Source organism: Dermacentor albipictus, chromosome 5, assembly GCF_038994185.2.
Source record: "Dermacentor albipictus isolate Rhodes 1998 colony chromosome 5, USDA_Dalb.pri_finalv2, whole genome shotgun sequence".
NCBI lineage: Eukaryota > Metazoa > Arthropoda > Arachnida > Ixodida > Ixodidae > Dermacentor > Dermacentor albipictus.
The window spans coordinates 153,520,543-153,540,439 of NC_091825.1; the positions used below are offsets into that span (position 1 = coordinate 153,520,543).

A 19,897-nucleotide genomic window follows, 5' to 3' on the forward strand; every position below is an offset into this window, starting at 1 on the left:
TGAATTCCTTTGTATAGCCTGGTGCATTAAGCACAGGGCGAGAAACTAATAATGTTTTCAAACCTTGGAAAGTGTTCTCTTTGTTCTTATTCCAGTGCACGTTACTCGGTGCTCCCTCTCTGAGTGAGTCCATTAAAGGAATTGCTATTTGCGAATAATTCAGAATGTACCGTTGATAGTACACAAGTACAAAAAGTGAACAAACGTCTGTTTTTGTGCACGGCTGTGAAAAATCTACAATCGTAGCTGTTCTCAGCTCGACCGGCGGCCGCCTCATGCGCTGGCTGACACCATGGCCTAGACAACTTACAAGCAGCCAAACCTACATTTTTCAGCCTCCATCATTAAGCCTGCTTCCTTCAACCGTGAGAACACCTGCTTGAGGTGCGATAGGTGCTGTTTCCTTGATGTCAGAAAAAATTGTGACATCATCAAGATATGGCAATGCGAACTTCTGCAAGTCTTTTAGGACAAGATCCATCAACCTAAGAAGCTAAACAGTGCATTCTTCAGTCCGAAGCTAAGAACAAGAGGGTGAAAAGCGCCTACAGGTGAGATAAATGTGGCATAGTGGCTGGCACTTTCTGAAAAGGGAACTTGCCAGTACCCCGCCTGAGATCTAGAGTCGAAATGTATTTAGCAGTGTTGACTCTTTTGAGTCGTTCCTCAATGTTGGGTATTGGGTACAATTGATCTCTGGTGACGGCATTTAACTTCCTGTAGTCAACACTCGGACAGGGGTCCTTAATAGGGGTTTCCACAAGTATTAGCAGTGACATGTAGTCACTCTCAGCGCGATCAATAACTCCCAACTCTAATATGCACTGTATCTCTGTCTCCATAATTTATTTATTTCATGGAGATGCCCTGAAGGCTTTGATCTTACAGGTTCGGTTGATGTGAGCTCTATTTCATGCATTATTAGTTCAGTTCTACCTGGCCGATTGTTGAATTCATCGAGATATTTCCCTAGCAGCTCCTTTAGCTCATCTAGCTGCTCAGGTTTAAGAGCGTCCGTGCTTACCGAGTGTTCTACAACTTCTTACAGGCTGATTTCAGAGTTGAAAGTCGCCTTACACTCATTAAACATGGTATTAATGTCATCTGGCTCTTTCATGGTAAAGTTAACAACTCTGCTCCGTTCCATGTGCGGCTTAATCAAATATACTCACCTCCTTCCTGTGACCGGGCACTTTCAGAGCACAGTTAAGTTAGTATATGAAAGTTTGTGCAACACTTTAACGGGTCCGTCCCAGTGAACTTCAAGCTTGTTCTTTCTTGAAGGTCTGAGGATCATTACCTGGTCCCCAGCATTAAACGTTAGAAGCCTCGCATTCCTGTCGTAATAAAGCTTGGCATTCTTTTTGGCACGCCCATGTTCTTCTCGACTAATTTTTGTGTTGCACTTAGCTTTTTCAGCAGATTTAGCACGTACTCTATTTCCTCTTTCCTCTCGCATCTCTCTCAACGTTCTCAGTGGGGAACGGAGTGTCCTCTCATACACTAGTTCTGCTGGTGAAAACCATGTAGCCTCATGAGGAACTGTTCACAAAGCAAACAATGTACCCAAAAGACAATTCTCCCAGTCCTCCTTGTGCTCTTAACAGAGTGCTCATAAAACTCGCTTAAGCACTGGATGCCACTTCTCTGCACTATTTGCATGTGTATTAACTTTACCCCGCACTATTATAAGGATGTGGAACTCAGTGAGCTGGTGAATACTGACCCTTGACCCACCTGAATTTCGACTGGAAACCAGACTCAGGTGAATACTGTCAAAAGTGCATCTACTACCTTGATGGAGCTGAGTTCTTTCGAAGGGATTGCCTCCAGAAACTTTGTAGCCGGACACAGCATGGTAAACAGGTACTTGTAACCCGACTTTGTCTTTGGTAGAGGCCCTACCTTGTCTATCACAATTCGTCTGAAAGGTTCTGATACTACGGGCACTACCTTTAGTTGAGCTTTCCATGTTTCCCCTAGTTTACCAGAGCGCTGGCAGGCGTCGCATGATCTTACAAAGTTTTCTACATCCTTGAAACAGCCAGGCCTGTAGTATTCCATAATCAATCTTCCTTTCGATTTGCTTATGCCTAGGTGGCCAGACCACCCATTTCCATGACAGAGACCCAAAAGGTCCTCCATGTTCTTAGTAGGTATGACTAACTGATCCAGAATCCTGACCTTTTGGTTTTAGTAGTGCCGATATAACAAGCCTCCTTTCTCGTGCATCGTCACGTTGCACCTTGCAATGGTTTCTTTAGCTGTTACATGTAATTTAGCTATGCTGACATGATTCTTTTGCTCGGCTGCCAGTGACTCTCTGTCCACACTCAAGAGCCGATCAAAGTTTTTTGAGATCGGTGACAGTAAAGACCCTGTCTCACTTGCGAGTGCGTCAACTGGCTCTCTGTGCAGGCATAAACTTTGACACATGCCTTGTGATATGCTCTCGTTGAGCTAGTAAGCTGGCAGGAGTTCTTCAACCACATTTTCATCCCTCAAGCCTAGCTTGGTCTCTGTTGCCGAGGCTACCTCTTTTGCCACTTTTGCTGGAGCACCTTTGCATTTTCAGATGACAGTGATGCGATTTGACGAGCTTGGGATCGCGTCACTGCCTGTACTATGCCCTTTCCAAGTTTCAGCTCCTTCTCATGCAGTAACTGATCTGACTGATTCGAAAAAATATAAAGGTACTACAGTGACAAGAATTTGGAAACTGCAGCTTCGGTCAAGAGCTCCCCAAACGGACCCCTGATTTTGACTTTCGCCATCGGCAGAGACACGCTGTGCTCTTCCACAACCTGTTTAATCCATGCTACTTCTCCAGTGAAGTCATCTACTGTCACGCAAGATGGATAAACAATGTCCATGATGGCGGCACTGTCTCGTAGTACCCGGCATGGTTTTTAACTAATATGCAGGTCGTGAAGATATAGGCTTAAAAGTTGCATGTTCTTGCCTCTTTCGTCCACGTAGGAGAAAACTATGCTAGGCTTCCCACAGTTCGCAGTGATATGTCCGAGTTTGTGACACTTATAGCAGCGAATCGGTCTAAAAGACTCGAATTCCTTTTCCTGCTCTTTTTCTATGGATTCATCATTTGACTTCTCTTTGTCCTTTTCTGACATCCTTTTCTCTGCATCTACATTCTCTGGTCGTTTCGTCTGCATTCTCTTTTTGAACAGAAATTGTTTCTGCGGTCCATTTCGACCGTCCCAATTTCCATCCTCGGCACTTGGCTTTCTACGTGTTACGTACTTTTTGGCTAATTCGGCCACCCTTTCCACAATGTTTACATTTCCTCTGCCTTACACCCACAGCTTCACAGATTGTGGGATGCTTTTGTAAAACTGCTCTAGACACATGCATTCAATAATCATGTCGCTGCTCTCGTATGCTTCCGCGCTTTTCAACCACTCGACTAGATTTGCCTTTAAGCCATATGCACACTCCGAATATCGCTCACTATCCATCTTCTCTGTGCTTCGAAACCTTTGTCGAAAAGCTTCAGGTAAAGGCAGTACTTTTTCAAAAGGCTAGCCTTAAACTTTCGCGTAATCATATGCATCTTGTGCACCGAGTCTGGCAATTACTTCAGCATCTTCACATGGCAACGTAGACAGCAACCGATGTCACCATGTACTCTGAGCGAAGTTCATCTTCTCGCAAGTCCTTTCAAAATTTCCTAGAAACAACCCTATGTAGTTCCTGACATCAAATGGCTTTAACAACCTGTCCATGCGGTATGATTCTACCTCACTTGATCATTCCAGAGCCCCTTCATTCATTCATTAATTCACAAAACTTTATTAGAGTCCTTAAGCCCGGTCTTTTCAGACCGAGGCGGGCCGCGTCCACGTCGGCACTGCTAGGCCGAGCCTTATGGCGCCATCGTGGACCCTCTGGACAGCCCATATTTGATCTTGGTATGAAGAGCTTGATATCATCTTGTGCCAGTAACGCCATTTTTTTTTCGGGGTCGGCGAGAGTCGCGGGACAGCCCGCCAGCATGTGTCTGATGTCAATGATGCCATTGCACAAGTTACATTCTTTCCTAATTTCAAGGCCAGGTTCCATATTTCTTAACTCGTGTTCTGTTCTGTCCCGTTCTCTCTCTGTCCCATTTCTCTCTTTTCCAAAAATGTTCTAACCCAATTCCAATGTCCCCCTCACTGGCCTGTTTGGAAATCAGCTTTAATATTCCCAATTTCTTCATTTCCTTGTGTACCTCTAGGCCCAGTGCCTCACTGACAACCCACAATTCGTCTGTCAGCAGTGTCCTCAAATCCATGATTGCTGCTTTTGCCTTGGTTCTGCTCACTAAACATTACTATGTAAACACAACCTAGCTAACCATCAATAATCCAGCTTCCTTATTGTTCTAAAGTGAACAACCACAAAATGAAGCCTAGACAGTCAAAGCAAAAACCAAGCACTCAGTGCAGACACAGCACCACGTTGAAAGTCAATCCAACCGCTGCCACCAGTTGTAAGAGTTGGGGTCGGGCATATAAAAAGGGGTAGCTGGCCCATGCCATCATCCAATTCATTCACGCTAAGCATGTTGTTGAAGGGAGAAACTAGGAGTACTGGGCTTATTTACATTATCTACATGACTGAAGTGAAGCACCCCAAGGAGCCGAAAACATCAGCTTAAACCCCCTCTGTCTTTCCTAGATCTCTAGGCCAGGGAAATTGCCGTCCAACCTTCATCTAATCGGAGTGTCCGAAGTCGTCAAAGGACCTGCGTTGAGGGGAAGGATTCACACACACACACCTGCACCATTGTTCACTGAACACACAGAAAAAGGGGAGCCTCTCAGATAGGGTTTGTCACGCTCGACTCAAGCTGGCGCCTCTTGGTTACTGGGATGACCGAGCAGTTAGCTGGGGCATACGTCAAACGAATGTGGCGGTTACTAGGGTCCGTGAGGAAAATTCCTTAGAACACCCTTTTCCAGGAGTTTTTTTGCTCCCATAGGTGCGTGAAGGCGACAGTGAAACAACTAGCAATACTCGGTCTGCCAAATGTCTTTGCCTTACTGGCGATGAGCAAAACGAGAACACGGTGAAAGCAGGAGCCAACATTTCGACAAGTGGACTTGTCTCCTTCAAGGTGTGTGGCGCCAGTAAGGCGTGTGGCACATTACTGGTGCCACACGCCTGTCCGAAGGAGACGCATTGTTAGCTTCACAAAGCAGTTCGTTGCAGCAAGGCAGTAGAGGCTAGAAGGTCACTACCCCCGCCAGCCGATCGTAACAGCACCCAAAATTGGCACTCAGCAGTGCAACATTCCTGGCAATGAATGCCGCATTGGTTCGCCTGATCAGAGGGTGCCTGCAACACTAACCTGGATGATTGTGCACACAGTGAAGTGTGCACCAGTTGTTTTTGCTGTGGGGAAATGTGAATAATGACAAGCATGCAGACCAACCAAATGCAATGTTGAGTTTTCAAGCCCTATCCTTGAAAAGGCAACATACAAATACGAAGTATAGGAAAGAAAAGGGCAAGCACTTCCAGAAGTCCATACCGGGCACCACAACAAGCCATTGTACGTGAGGGCATACAGGATTTTGTTCCCTTCTGCTGCAAGAATGGGAGAGCAGTGCATTGTGCTTGCAGTGGAGAATACGTAAAGACAAGAAAGAAGATGACCGGACAGGGCCAGACCTATTCCCGACATTCTTTACTGTCCATTCGTTTTCTTACTTTATTTTGCGTCTTTTGCATTGAAATACATATGAACCAACTAGCCTAGCGACAAGTAGTAGTAAGTCAATTGTAAAGGGTCATGCATTAATCTATTGATATTTTATTAAAGTTATTGATTGAACACGCTGCTGTGGTTTGGTTATTGCAAAAAGCCTTGCTGTTCTTTTTCTTTTGCTCTGATAAGTTTTGTACTAGCACAAATCCTAGCATTCATATTGGATGTACTGTCATTTGTTGCAATGAAGCTTTGTCGTTATGTTGCATCTTTCTATTGTAGCCATCAAAGCTACAGATCTTTATCTCATGCAGGAACAACAACAAGCTGAAGGACCCTGTTTGCAGAGCTTTAAGGTTTGTATGAAGCACATACAAATGCAACTACATCCATGTTCTGTACTACATCTTTGCTGTGCCTGCCACAGTGACCATACAGCACCAATAGGTGCTCTTTATTAGGCACTCTCTTTGATCAACCAGCAGTGACCATATATGTTGACAGGCTGTACTGTACTTATCAGTCTGCAATACGTCTGTACACCTTGTCACGTAGTGCAATGGAAGAGCAGTGAGACAAGTTTGGTGGCACTCTCTTTTAAAGAGGTCTTTGGCAGTAATTACGTTGCCTAGTCACAATGCTTAAACAAAACAGCTTTCCTGCTGGATCCAAGTGTGGATCCACCTGTGTTGCAGTGGGATGTCAAATGCAAAAGCACAGGCCCTTACAGTAAGGTTCTGTGATATCCTTGCATTCCAAGTATGAAATTTACCACAAGGAAGTGGAATCATACATGGTATGCTCATGAAATAATAAGACTTATTCTTGAAAATATGCTTAACCCCTTAACTGCCGTGTAATTAAAGTGTGGAATTTTTTTAGGCCTGCATATCTTGCACCAATTCTTTCTAAAAAATATAATAATAGGAATGCCTATCGCATTTTTACTGGTCTTGATGAAAAAAAAATATAGCAAAAGTAAATGTATATTATTCCTAAAGATTGCAAGAAACTGCACACATACATATGTGCAAAAATAGCGGAAAGTTCGCGAGAAGTTCATCAGCAGTTAAAGGGTTAATTGAAGATGTGCTCACATGCACAAATTATTCTTCGAAATAGCATAGCATTCTTGAGCATCAATACGTAGTTACCAAAAATTCTGCCATGTGTCATAGCCTGCCTGGAAGCTTTGAACAGGGATCTCTTTCAAAGTACTCATCAAAGCAGCTGTGGAAGGGGGGGGGGGGGGGGGAGGGGTAGGGAATTTAAAAGGGAGTGTCACAGGACAACCTTAAAAGCCTAGTCATACAGAAAATAAAAAGGACGATTAATGGAAAAAACACCCAAACACGTCACCATTCACATGATGGCAAACGATTGTATCTAGCCAGCCCGCACAGCTGTGCTGGGTTTGTCATCTACTCATCTGCTTTGTCCCTTGGAAATTGTAATACATGGTTAATCATGTGAGCACTCTGGAGCAACTATTGCTGCTGCAATAGCGACAATGTTTCCATATGCCAAGGGAGAGAACTGGCGGCCTTAAATGAGGCAAGCAGAAAGCGAGTGGCAAGGGCTGGAGAAAGCGGCGCCAACTCCAGCAACCAGCAGCCACGAAACTTGCCATTAACCAATACAACATTGAGATATGTCTGAAAGCTCTTGAAGTTATGGAAGATATGTCTGGAAGTTCCTAGGATTAAATGTGCAATGCACATTGTGCAAGTGAAGGAAGAGAGAAAATTACATCATCGAAGGATGTCATGCTCCTCTCCTAAGATTTTTTTTCCCTTTAATGTAGTGCGCAGCTTGCATGTTTTCAAAAGTCCCAGAATGGTATTTTTTCAAGCTAGATTTCAGCTGGGCAAAAGCCAGCCTGGGAAAGATCTGAGCTATCGGAAGGTTGGGGTAGTGTTACAACAGCCTGTATTGCTAGAAACTGCATTGTGTAAAGCTGATCAATGACACACTGCACTTTCATTCATGACACATTGCACAAACAGCCTTCAGTGATAGTCTTCAGTAATGCATTGCTCTGCTATCTGTTTCATGCATTTTCCAATGCCGAATGGGAAGGTTCAGTTCAAGTGAGATAATAGAAGTTATAGAACTGATTGCACTAAAATTTCAGAACATTTTCTAGCTTCATCTCAGAATTTTTTTCAGTTAAACACTGCTCCACTGTCTGTAGCTGCAAAAGTACTGCTTGTGTCTGCCTCTGTTCATCATCCATTTGTGCTTTTCTATTGCAATGTGTGAGAAATTCGTGCCAAGAAGTGTGCTAATCTACCCACTTTTCAATCTGCTTGGTTTTAACTGTGACAGCCGATGCACGGTGAACTTTTTGGCAGAATTATATTGAAAGCTGGATGGGCAGCAGGTTCATTTCCATTTACAAATATGACTATGGGATTCATTGCACTTATCTGGGACTGTCATTTCCTCTATCACAATTTAAAGAGCCACTTAGCCATATTACCATGCGCCAAGAGGAAGTAACGTGCCAGATTCAGTACCACTGGCACCAGTATCTTGCAGCCTCACATCTCTGCAGTATGGTGCGCATATTTTGGTGGCAAGCTTGAAGACAGTTTTTGCAAGCAAGTGTGCTTATAAATGGGGATAACCAGGCTGAACAGGTTGTTATGCGGCAAGATGAAAAAGACTCTGCCCATCTGCTGAAACAACACGGTAAGCTACAGTGTGAGCATCACTTGATGAAAGAGCAGCAGGAGTAAGTGGCTGGGTTTTAGCAAAGGCTTATATATGATTAAGGAGATGCATATGATTTAGTGATGTAGGCTCTACATGGTGTGAATGCATGCAATCCAACACTGAATTTCATTAGTAAGGAAGTAGACAATGCTCTTGGACCTTCCTGCATTTCCCATAAAGAATAACAGTATGCATCTCTCCCTTTTCATCCTTGCTAGATCGCATTGCATCTTTCCTTTAACATAGTAAACCAACCTATCCCAGCATCAAGCTCCATTGAATAAAAATAAACTTGTGGCTACTACTATAATTATTCATTGATGCTAGGCTTCAAAGCTATCTTTTCTTTTTTTCTTTCAGGATATCAGCTTTATCTTTCCTCTACAATTTTTACACCTGTTTGTTCTTGCATGCAACATTTCACCTATATCGCGAGAGCATAAATCAAGATGTACCAGTATTGAGGCAGGCATCTGCCTGTCATTGAATGTCCCATTGAAAAAAAAAACAAACGAAAAAAAAAAAACAAACGAATAAGTGATAATGCTTCTTAAAAGCTTACTTGACAAAATATGTTTTGCTTGAAGATTTTGTGCACAAGGTACATTGTTCACAATGCAGACTCCTCATGGGTGCAGAGGAATTTGCGGCCCCCACAGCTGCGACTGACACGGGACAGCCATGCTGGCACTTGGGAAGCTGTTGGCGGCATGCTGCTGAGGTTAGTGCTGGGGAGCAGAGCTACCTGCATGTCCCGCTGTCACTCTCAAACATAAAACCCTCTCATCTTATCATCATCCTCACCTTGTTAAATTTAGCAACCAGCCCACCCTCCTCTTAACTACTGAGAATTTATCAGCGTTCCCTCATCCTTCACCCACTATCCATTCCGTGCCCTCAAATTTAGGCAGATAGACATTTTCAGGATTGCTTGCTTTCTACATGGCATCCCTATCATCAATTGTCTTCACTGCTACACTGCAAGGTGAGGATGGGTATAGCAAAATCACTGAGGGAAGACGGAGATGGTACAAAGTAAGATACCACAGGTGCATACTATTTCTCGTACAATCTGGTATGAGAGATGATACAAGGCACACGCCAGGAAAAGTTTGCACTCTTTGGGACTTATCCTGTCCCGGCAGTAATCTTCATCTATCTTGCATGCGTAATGTTATCTGCCCGGTGCTTTCAGGTCATGAATAGCGCCCATGTATCAGCAAAACAGAGCACTGTTGACGGGAAAGTTGCGAATGCAGAATGTCAAAGAAAGGAAATGCATGCAAAATGGTGCTTATTGTTTGTTGTCAAGATAAGCTCCAGTACATTTTCAGGCACTTTGTGTGTATCTGTCTATCTAGCCTCCTATGCTGCAGTGGTGGCATGGCCTACCAACTTGAGCCCCGCGTATAGGCTCATGTTCGCAGTGCCGTGGCCACCGCATCATGTCATTTGATCTCCGTCATCTGACTCTTGCCTCTTGTGTAATACCTGTGCTCAAGCCAAATGGTGCACGTAAGAAGATCCGGGCATTTTGGCTGCGGAACAACAGATGGTGGGTGCTTGCATACGAACGATAATTCAAAAGCAAGTTTGTCATGACTGTTGATTTCCGATTGCCGTACAGCAACACGCTGCCTCTTCCTTCTTGCCCACACTCGCACCAGACTTTCATGGCCCTTGTTGTATTTACCAGGCCATTTAATCAAGCCTTGAGGCCTGCTTTTTCGTGCTGCACATGTCGTTAGAGTGAATCATACAACTTAAAGACATGGCACAAAAACTAGCAAATGCTTGAATCTGCATCTGCAGTCCAATATTGGAAATCAAACATTGTGCAAGTCCCAGACACTGTTCAACAGGCCTTGTCATGTTTCTGCACTTGCACATTTTGCTTCTTTCTCCTGTGCAGGGCATGCCTGCACCATTTCTGATAGGCTATGGGTTGCAAGCCCTGCTGTCGCTAGCATCACCTCATCTGCGTCGCAGACCTTGGCGGATACTTGGCCGGTGGGCACCCCTCGCACAGGGAGCATTTCTCGCCAGCACAGTTGGGCTGTTCCGGGTGGGTCTCTCCAACCCACTTGCTTTTCTATGCTTCACACATTGTCACTTCACTGTAGTAAATGAATTTGCAATGTTGTAGGGAGTGTGCAAATATTCAAAACTTTCTAATAATGAATTTAATATTGTCATATTCAATTCACTCCGAAAATCGAATAATCACTATATTTGCAAATACCAATACTTTTCTAATAGTTTTCATACATTTCTCATAGTCAACCATGTGCTATCAAACATAAAACTGAAACATAAGTGCAATAACTTTCATCCCAACGGCCATAGTGGACGTACATAAGTGGAAGAATAGATACATTATTTTGCATTTTGGGTCTTGTGAGCTAATCTGCGCAGGAAGTTGGAGGTGCATTATGCCAGACTGCTAGCCTTTAAACATTCACCGCCATGTTATTTGCACCAAGTACAATGGTTGCCCATTGTACAAAAAACTTGTGTACTCTAGGAATGCATCAATAGGAAACTGTACATGTCAACCAGTATGTCTAAAAATATGCACACGTTAGTGAGAGAAAGATTACTGATAACTAGAGGCGTTAGCTGAGCAAGAGGCTTGGCAAGAAAGTGCAGGTTTAATGTATGGTAAGGGAAAGGAAAACAACATGCACATGCACTTGCACACAAACTTATAAATATGGACAACAGTGAGCATAATGAAATGAACAAACTGGAAAGCAAAGCTACTTGGCACCAGCAAAACAAAATATTATCGATCTCTGCCCCATGTTGGCAGCAGTATACATCCTGTTTGACAATATAGAAGAAAGCAGCAATTGATAAAATTGTAGAATGAGCCTAAATTCGTAAACCTTACGGATAACTTGGAAGTGTTGGCAAGTATGTAACAGTGAAAAGGCCTACTCATTATTTGAAAACCATTCAGAAGTATTCCATATTTGATTTGATTAGACTCTGGCACAGTTGTATTTGTGTTTGATTTGATTTCAAGCATTACTAATGCCTTTACCCATATGGTATTGTGTTACATTCCAAATCTGTTTACTTACTTTTTGTTCCTTTCAAACCTTCTTTCACTGTGCACTTGTATGAGCAGATGATCTGGGATACAGTAGCATGCTATTCTTGAAATACAGTTATTAAACAACTTCACCTTAATGAGGACTTCTTATACGAGGCAAAAGACATCTGTTGTAGGCTTGACACCAATGTGTAAGAGGAACTGTTCAAAAGGAAAGAAACAGAAAATGCACCCTCAGAAATATTACATGATTAGAATGGAATAAAGCATCATGTTTGCTTGAATATAACGAGACCAGCTCTACAATGTTGGACAGACTTTTCTTGAGGCATGAGAAACAAAGGCGCATTATGAAATTATAATGCGACCACTGTTGCTTACATCAAAGAGAGCCACACACTTGGGAAAACAGAAGAAATGCAAACAGATATTTATAAAAGGGTTCCTGTAGCTTTTAACGATATTGACCCTCTGCTTAATTTCTCACTGCCTGCAACTGGCAAGACCTGCCAACCTTACCCTGCTCCTGTCGTAGTGCCGCACAAAGTGGTGCAGCACATTGTGCACTCACAGTTGTGCACTCACAAAATATTGAATGATGCGTGGGTTGACTTTATTCCATTGTTCAGATTGGCTTGTGGCACAGCTGTGTGCTATATGTGATGCATGCCATACTGTGTGTCAATCTTTTACCCAAGAAAAGTCTAGTGTCCAGCTCAGTCTGACCCTCTGGTGTTAATCAACTAGCTTTAATTTTTTTAGAAAGCATTAATATTACCTGCACAAACAGACTCATTTTATTTAAGCCCTATGGCTCCCTCTGGACAGATCTGGTGGAAAAGAACTATAACGACGGCCGCTATGCAGGCCACAGCACTGACAATGGGGCAAGAAAAAGCAAGCATAAAGCTTAAAGTAACAGGTACCAGTGTTAGGGAAGATGGAAAATAATACGTTAATTAAAAGCTACAATATAGGGAAGAAAGAAGCTAATGGGAAAATATTTTACGATAACTAGGGAGGCAGTGCACTTCTTTTTAAGGCTAAGGCAGGATGTCTAAGGATGTAAATTTATAAAAGGAAGTTTAAGGAAGATGGCCTGTGCATAGCATGCAAAAATTCTGCGAAAATGAATAGCATACATATCTTGTCAGAACATCAAAATATAGATTTAAGTGTGCTTAAAAATGTGGTCACTCTCCATGAAGCCACAGGATTTTAATACAATAATAAAGGGGCAAATATATCCGTGCAGCAAACAGAAGCAAGAGACCTTTGGAATATTAGTGGGCATAGGTAGGGAAGGACCAGAGTGATGTTGAAGAAAAGTCGGTGCTTAGCTGTAGGATGATGTAATCAAGCACTTATTACAGACAACAAGGAATGGATAATCTAAAAAAATATTTAATGACATCAATGCTGCATGTGAACTTAAATAGTATTCTGGAGTGTTTTCACACATGCCAACACCCAATTTCATAGGGCAATTCATTCATAATAATCATCATCCTGGCCCCTTGCGCCACTAAGAACAACCCATCATCAGACCTACTGGTGCACCATCCAGGAGCCCAACTATCTTGCTTCCAGAGAAGCTGATCCAGCATTCTCAACCAGGAAAAAGGGTGCGAGCATTTTCCACTCCTGCATATTGTCAAAAGCTAATGAAACACAGGGCAAAAGTAACCAGAAAGTCTGCTATGCAGAGACAACAGTGGACTCAAAGTGAGCTTTTTTCTTCTTTGAGTGATAACCAAGGAATTCCTTCTTATCAGCTTTATGGAGTGACTACTTCTCCGCATGGAACATGCGTCTTAGCAGCTAACTTTATTGCCCAGCAGAGCTCACAGTAATTTTAGCATTGTTTGACTCACAGAAGCTTGAACATACAACTATGGTGCATAGTGCTAGTTTGCTAATCACATAATAAACGAGTTTTGCACCAAAGCCACACACACAAGAAAGGAGACAACACGGGCGCCTACTTCAACTGTTTAGTGAATGTAAAAGCATCCTACATATACAGCCCTCCCAGAACCCGAGTGCATGTGCATGCATACAAGACATCAAGTAGATTCAAGTAAAAAACACGTTATTGAGTAAGCATGAAAAAAATTTTTGCTCGGCCTCGTACAGAAAAACAGATGTGTCACTGACAAGATTCGGACAGCTTTTCTAATGTAAAAAACTTCCAAGGTTTCACGTGCTGTTTGCTGCCTGCCTCTACCCAAAATCCTCACATCTCGGAACCGTGGAATACAAATGGTGCAAGCCCTGTAGTGTTCTACTGGCTGTTCACCATCATTATTTTCTATATCTTTTGCATGTTCCCTAAGTCGGTCATTCATGCAACTCATGCAATTCACATCTGTCCAATATAGTTTCTTCTGCACGGCAGGGGAATTTCATTAATGACATTTGTGGCACACTTTATGAAACGTTGGGCATGCCTTTTCTGACAGCCAACCTTCTGGCCTTTGCAAAATATGCGCTGGCTAAGCTTAGACTATTAACATTAAAGACTATTGTAAACTTTGTAGAGTTGCTTCCATAGTTTTGAATCCTTGTCACATGCTTTTAAATTCACTTCTCACTGCAGAGTTGAGCTGCCATGTAAGTGCGCCACAATGGATTGACTGTACAGGAAGGAGCCCCGGCCAAATTTAACACAAAGCTGGTGTTCAGTGTCCTAGTAGAGAGGACTGATGCCATGACTTGCTTATATTTTTAATGTAACAGATACAAATATGTAATAAACATGCCTTTTATAAAAATGGAATGAAACAAGAGGGCATTGCACGTCAGCCAGGTCAACAAAATTATGACTATATCAACAGACCACCTGTGTATATGTGACATTTCTCACAGCACTTCATCATCCATCATCTCCAGCATCATCACCACCAACCATCTCCACATCATCTGTGTATTGCGAATAAATTAGAGCTCAGAATCTGTGCAGAATGCTGCGTTAGTGACCTATGCGGTGTGGCCTACAAAATAGCTAAAACTAAAACTAAGATTAGCATTAGCATATTTTCAGGGTGTGTCAAGGTTGCTTTCTTCACTTGTTCCACATTACTAAGCTTTCTTTAGTCTTGTCTTCACAGTTACTAAACTGGGCGTTCCACAAATGACAAAATGTCCTTGCAAGTAAGTGCAAAAGGGGAGGCAATCAAGAATTGGGAGTGGACCGGACAAGTGAGGCTACGTTTCTTGTGCACAATATTCCTGCATCTCGTCTTTCGCTTTCATGCTTACAGACATATCTGACAATTTTCATCATGTGCTTGTCTGTTCCGTGACATCTGTTTCAGAGTTGCCGCTGCCTCCTGCGCCACTATTGTGGCTATGAGTCCCCCTGGCAAGTGTTTGCCAGCGGCCTTGTGGCTGGGCTCAGCATGGCTGCCAGCCCCAATACGACCCTTGCACTCTACCTCACCTGGAAGCTGATCGAGGTCAGAGTGCAAAGGACGAGTGCAGCCAAGCCTGGCCACTCAGCTGTCTCGTACAGGGTGTATCGCAGCTAGAAGAAACTAGACGACCTTCTCACTATTATCATACTTGCCGTTACTTGACAAACTGAGGAGGCTATGCAATGTTCAGTTTGCTCAGAATGCACTGCTTGAAAGGAGGGGACAAACAGTTCCGCTTTATTTTTTATTTCAGGGCTAAACAACACTAACTTTACAACACAAGAAAGGGCAGCTTCTGCTCAAGTCACATCAGGCAGCTGTACCAACTCACCCAATTTCAATTTCGCTTCAAGGCTGTGCACAGACCTTTCATTGTTGTGGATGCAGTGCCTTCTACACTTTCCCATAATTTGCATGAATTTGTTTTCTTAAAATCTAGTCTGCCTCCGAAGCTAATTTTGCTTGTTTATTGTTTTAAATTATACAAGCAGTTACAAAGTTACAGAAAGGTTGAAAATAACCCATACCTTTGGTGAATTGCGTGGTCAAAACTTGCCAAAACGAATTCAACAGTATTTCAGCTGCAGCAGATGTCCGCTTGCTGGCCCATGGGAGCTAGTGTAGAAAAGCCTCACAACAGCAAACAAAATTTTATTCACTGTGCCATTTCAGTCAAGTTTCTGAGTAAAACTGAATCTTTGCTTAGACCATACTGTCAAATCATGCTTGTTTGGCTAAAACTACAACCAAAACATGAGCGGTACCTTTAAAGGGCCCCTCACAAGGGCTAGCCATTTTTAGCTGACAGGCGCAGTGCATACATGCACACTAACGATGGTGTCGATCACTCAAGTGCACCTACATACATGGCTGCGCTGTCTTCAAGACTTATTCAAGACACCATCAGTTATATGCTTAATCTGATGCATCGATGGACAAATTAAAGTTTAGAGAAATAACAAAGCACACAAACCAAATGTCTATGTGTTTTTGTTTTACTATGTACCATAGTAAGAGAGATGTACTTCAGTTTCATCTGTTTGCTCCCACGTTGTACAGTCGCACGTGCAGAGAACGAAACTATTTCATTTTCTAGCACGCTCCAGCGCCACGATCATGCTCTTTCATCTTCTCACGCGTGCCTCATTGCTCATGATTGTAGTGCTGATCAGGTGTCCTCGTGCAGAGCATGCAAAATCGTGCGCTGTGCGAAATGAGAAAAACGCAACAGCTTGCACGTGAGATCGTAAGTGGACGAGTGCCATGCAGCAAAAATGCAAGGAAAAAAAGATTAGAAAAGGCCGGGCTAGTGACATATGCATCATATTAGCCTCAAGCTTCGGTATAAGAGAATGCAGGGAAGGAATTTCGCTTGTGGAGGCTAGACGGGGCAAGTGGAGGGAGTATCTGTTGGTGGCGACTCACGCCTCCAGAAATGATAAGTTTGTGGCATTGAAATATTTCTATCTCGGCTATTACTGAACCAATATGAAAAATTCTTCTGGTAGAATGCTCCCTAGAAGGTATGTAACAACTTCTACTGTATAGCTAAAATTTGCCACGTGGCCTGGTGACGAGCCTTTAAATCACAAAGTGAGAATATCTTCCCTGTCATTAACATGGTACTTTCAGTCTAGTTCTGCACCTGCAATATCCTACTGAACCTGAAAGTCGTTTCATACTCGTGCAGAAGCACGCAGTCTTGTTACAATTTCACTGCATGCCTGATACAGTGCTAAGGGGCATAGCTTAGCTTCTAGAAATTGTTCGGACAGAAGTTAATCGCTGCACTATTTAGTGCACCCTTTGTAAAGCTCAGCATGTAATGCATCCTTTCTAATGCACTGGCCAAGTTGCTTGCTTTGAGCTGGCATGCTAGTACTTAGTGGGACTCCCTTTTGAGAGACAGCTGTCGTAATTCTGCCAAGATGTGCAGCACTTGCTCGACAGACTCGTTTGCATGCATTGCAAAGGAGACTGCCATCATCTGCACAAAATTTTGTGAGTGGTGCCACAACCAATGAGCAAATTGTTTGAAAATTATATACTGTGCTCATGGAGCAGTCACTTGTTCAGTCTGGGTGAGCTGGTAGATGTTAAACAGCACCAAACCACAAGAGAGAAAAAAGACTCGGCAAGTGCTGACTCGCAGGATTTGTTTAGGAAAAACAGTAACTTCCTCCAGAGGAAAGCATTGTTTTGAAAATGTGCGTGTGACCGAACAAGAGGACGAAAGCTGAAAGGTGACGATGATGATTGCGTACATGTGGAAGCAACGAAGTCCACATTTAGCACTCGCTCTATAATCCAGGATATCATGCGTACCGTGCACTGAATGCAACCATTCCTACTGGATGAAAGAAAGACCTGCCAGCACTGGAAAGATTGGCCAGCACCACTCACAGCCTGGCACTGGATGTAAAACATGCTTTAACCTGCAGGCATGTTTTGCACATGATCCTAGGCATAGTCAACTAGGTGGCCAATAAACATTGGTGCCCTACCTCAAGGCACAAAGCTCCCAGAGTGAAGACCCCATGTATGCAACAAGCTGTAAAGCTTTCCGACGCTACTACTGGTGGTTCTTAGCGATGTAGCTGTTCAGTGTAGTGGTCAGAATATTCTCCTATGTGCCTTTGCTGGTCAGACATACCATGAAGAAACATATGTCATAATCTGGCTGTTCCAGTTGTATAAATGGATGACATTCATTGTAACACTTGCTGGAAGCACTACCAAGCAACATTTAAGTAAAATCACAGCCATTATGTGACATCAATTCCCATGCCTGCTTTTTCAAGGTGCTGTACTGCCAAGCAGCAAGAAAAGGCTATGCACCCACATTAGCATGGGGCTCTGAACTACTGTTTGCCCTTGGATGTGGCGTCATGATGTTCTGTGTAAGTTGAAGCCTTGGGGTTGCAAACCATTGTCTACATCACATGTACAATGGCGTCCAATATGAGCTGCAACATGGTGCTCTCAGTCGAAGGAGTCCCAAGACTGCACGGTGGTGCCAACTTTACGAAATTGAAAAACTACACACTGTTCCAATTACTGGCATTTATTATATCAATTTTTTTTTGTATGTCAGCACTGCCGTGCAGTCTTTGAGCCCATTTGACCATGGCCACTGTGTTGAAGCTCATATTGAACGCAACTGTACATCACAGTACAGATTATATTATGGAATCAGCTGGAAATATAGTGTGGTTTTTTAAATTACTAGTAGAGCTAGTAACTCCAAAAATAGGCACTCGAAATCTGCAGGGAAATGCATCGTTGTTCCAGTAATATGTTTCTGCAATGTGGATAAATGCAGTGTGGAAAACTGTTAACTGAAACAGCAATTCATTTCACAGTACACTTTGAGAACATATTTCACAAAACTGGTGCTAGGCACAAAGTTTGGAGCAAAAGGCTGTGCTTTGAGTGCTGGCTGACATAAATTGCATTTACAACATGCCACTTAAAGTCGGTAACACTTTCACAGACAGTAGAAAGCATGCTTCCCACCTGCAGCAAGGCCATAGAAAGCATTATTCCCCCACAAGAATGTGTTGCCAATTTACAAGAACTTCGAGGAGGGATGGTGAGGAAGGAAAGAATGTGCATGTGGGCTATATTGTCGCAAAAATGGATCTACAGTGTTTCGAGCAATCTAGGCAATGCTGTCTACTTGGATCATTTTGTGTGCATTGCAGCTTCTGAATGTGTGTAAAGATTTTCGAACAGTTTTATTAGCAACAAAACAGCATAATTTATTTGGAATTTTGCGAGAGTCTGCTTTGTCGTGAATATATGCCAGCACTACAGCGTAAGTCAGCAGAGAAGTGGACACAGTAAATTTGGCAGAGCTGTGCTGTGCCACTTTGTACGGACCTCTGCATTTGCAGTATCAGGGAAGGTGAGCTGTTTTAAGAATGTTTTCCTTGCTTTGTGAGCCACAAGAAGTCACTGCAAATGTGTAGCCCCCTCCTCCCCCCCTTCTTTTTTATTCAGTAATTCAAAAATTTGTTTGTGCACTTGTTGGGCAGTGCAATGAATATTTCCCACCAGAGTATTTACTCAAATTTGACAAAATCTGAAATTTTGCAGCATCTGCCGTAGCTTTGACCAGCATGTATTGCGACTTCAAAATGCTCTGTTGTAGCACCTACAATAACAGAATTAACATAATCTCTTAGTAAGACATTCTTGGGAAAAACCAAAAAGCAACCTGCTGTTCTCATCCGAAGCTCCTTGTACTGTAAGAGAGTATACTATAAAATGTGGTGGATTTGGATTGTTTGCAGCATTGTTCATGCAGCTCAGACAGGATGATGAGCTTTACGAAGATCCCCAAAGAAATATCATATAGACTCCTGTGAGGGCCACACCCATGTAATGTAAGGGCAGCATCCCCAGCGAGGCAGCCCAAAATTTTGAAAAAAAATTTCAACAGAGAAGCAATCGCGTTCTGTACTCCAATGATGTGCGCTTGTATCGGCAAATTTTCACTCACTGCGTACTTCCGAATGCCACTACAAGATGGCAAGAGCTGCGTGTTGACCTCTGATGCAATGGTACATAGGCTGTGCCAGCACCATTTTGACAAAAAGGTTCAGTCCTTTGTAAGGGTCGCACCTCACCAAAATTGTGGAAAAATAGTGAGATCCTTACACGAGTCTATACAGTAAACTACCAGAGAGATGTACATTTATAGCTGTACTTGGAGCCTTTGAAAGAATGGCTGTTAAGGACTGCAAATTTTTTTGAAAATCCATGCCACCAGTTCTTCACTGCATTATTTGCAATGCTTCTTATGGCTGTTGATGGCAAATGACCTGGACCTTAACATTGTGCAAGTTTTCTCCTTTCTTTCAGGCCGTGGTGGAGCCTCACAACATGCGTCCATCGTATGCGAAATTTCTCAACGACATGACAGGTGATCGGTGAGTCAGCTTTGCTTGTCTGTTGCCCGACTTGCAAAAATTAGCAACTTTACATCAA

At 43.0% G+C, this 19,897-nt stretch overlaps 1 protein-coding gene across 4 annotated transcripts in view; it reads left to right on the forward strand.

Annotated features, from left to right (window-relative positions):
- The window catches only part of LOC135902342 (transmembrane protein 135-like), a 32,940-nt gene that overhangs the window by 12,522 nt on the left and 521 nt on the right, over positions 1-19,897 (forward strand). For 3 of the 4 annotated variants that reach the window (XM_065432336.1, XM_065432334.1, XM_065432333.2), the window contains 6 exons: positions 6,028-6,069; positions 9,053-9,152; positions 10,344-10,496; positions 14,807-14,947; positions 17,707-17,805; positions 19,772-19,839. In XM_065432336.1, coding sequence (XP_065288408.1) covers positions 6,028-6,069; positions 9,053-9,152; positions 10,344-10,496; positions 14,807-14,947; positions 17,707-17,805; positions 19,772-19,839 — 603 coding nt within the window. The remainder of the gene's footprint in view (positions 1-6,027; positions 6,070-9,052; positions 9,153-10,343; positions 10,497-14,806; positions 14,948-17,706; positions 17,806-19,771; positions 19,840-19,897) is intronic. The other variant, XM_065432335.2, reaches the window with a different exon arrangement.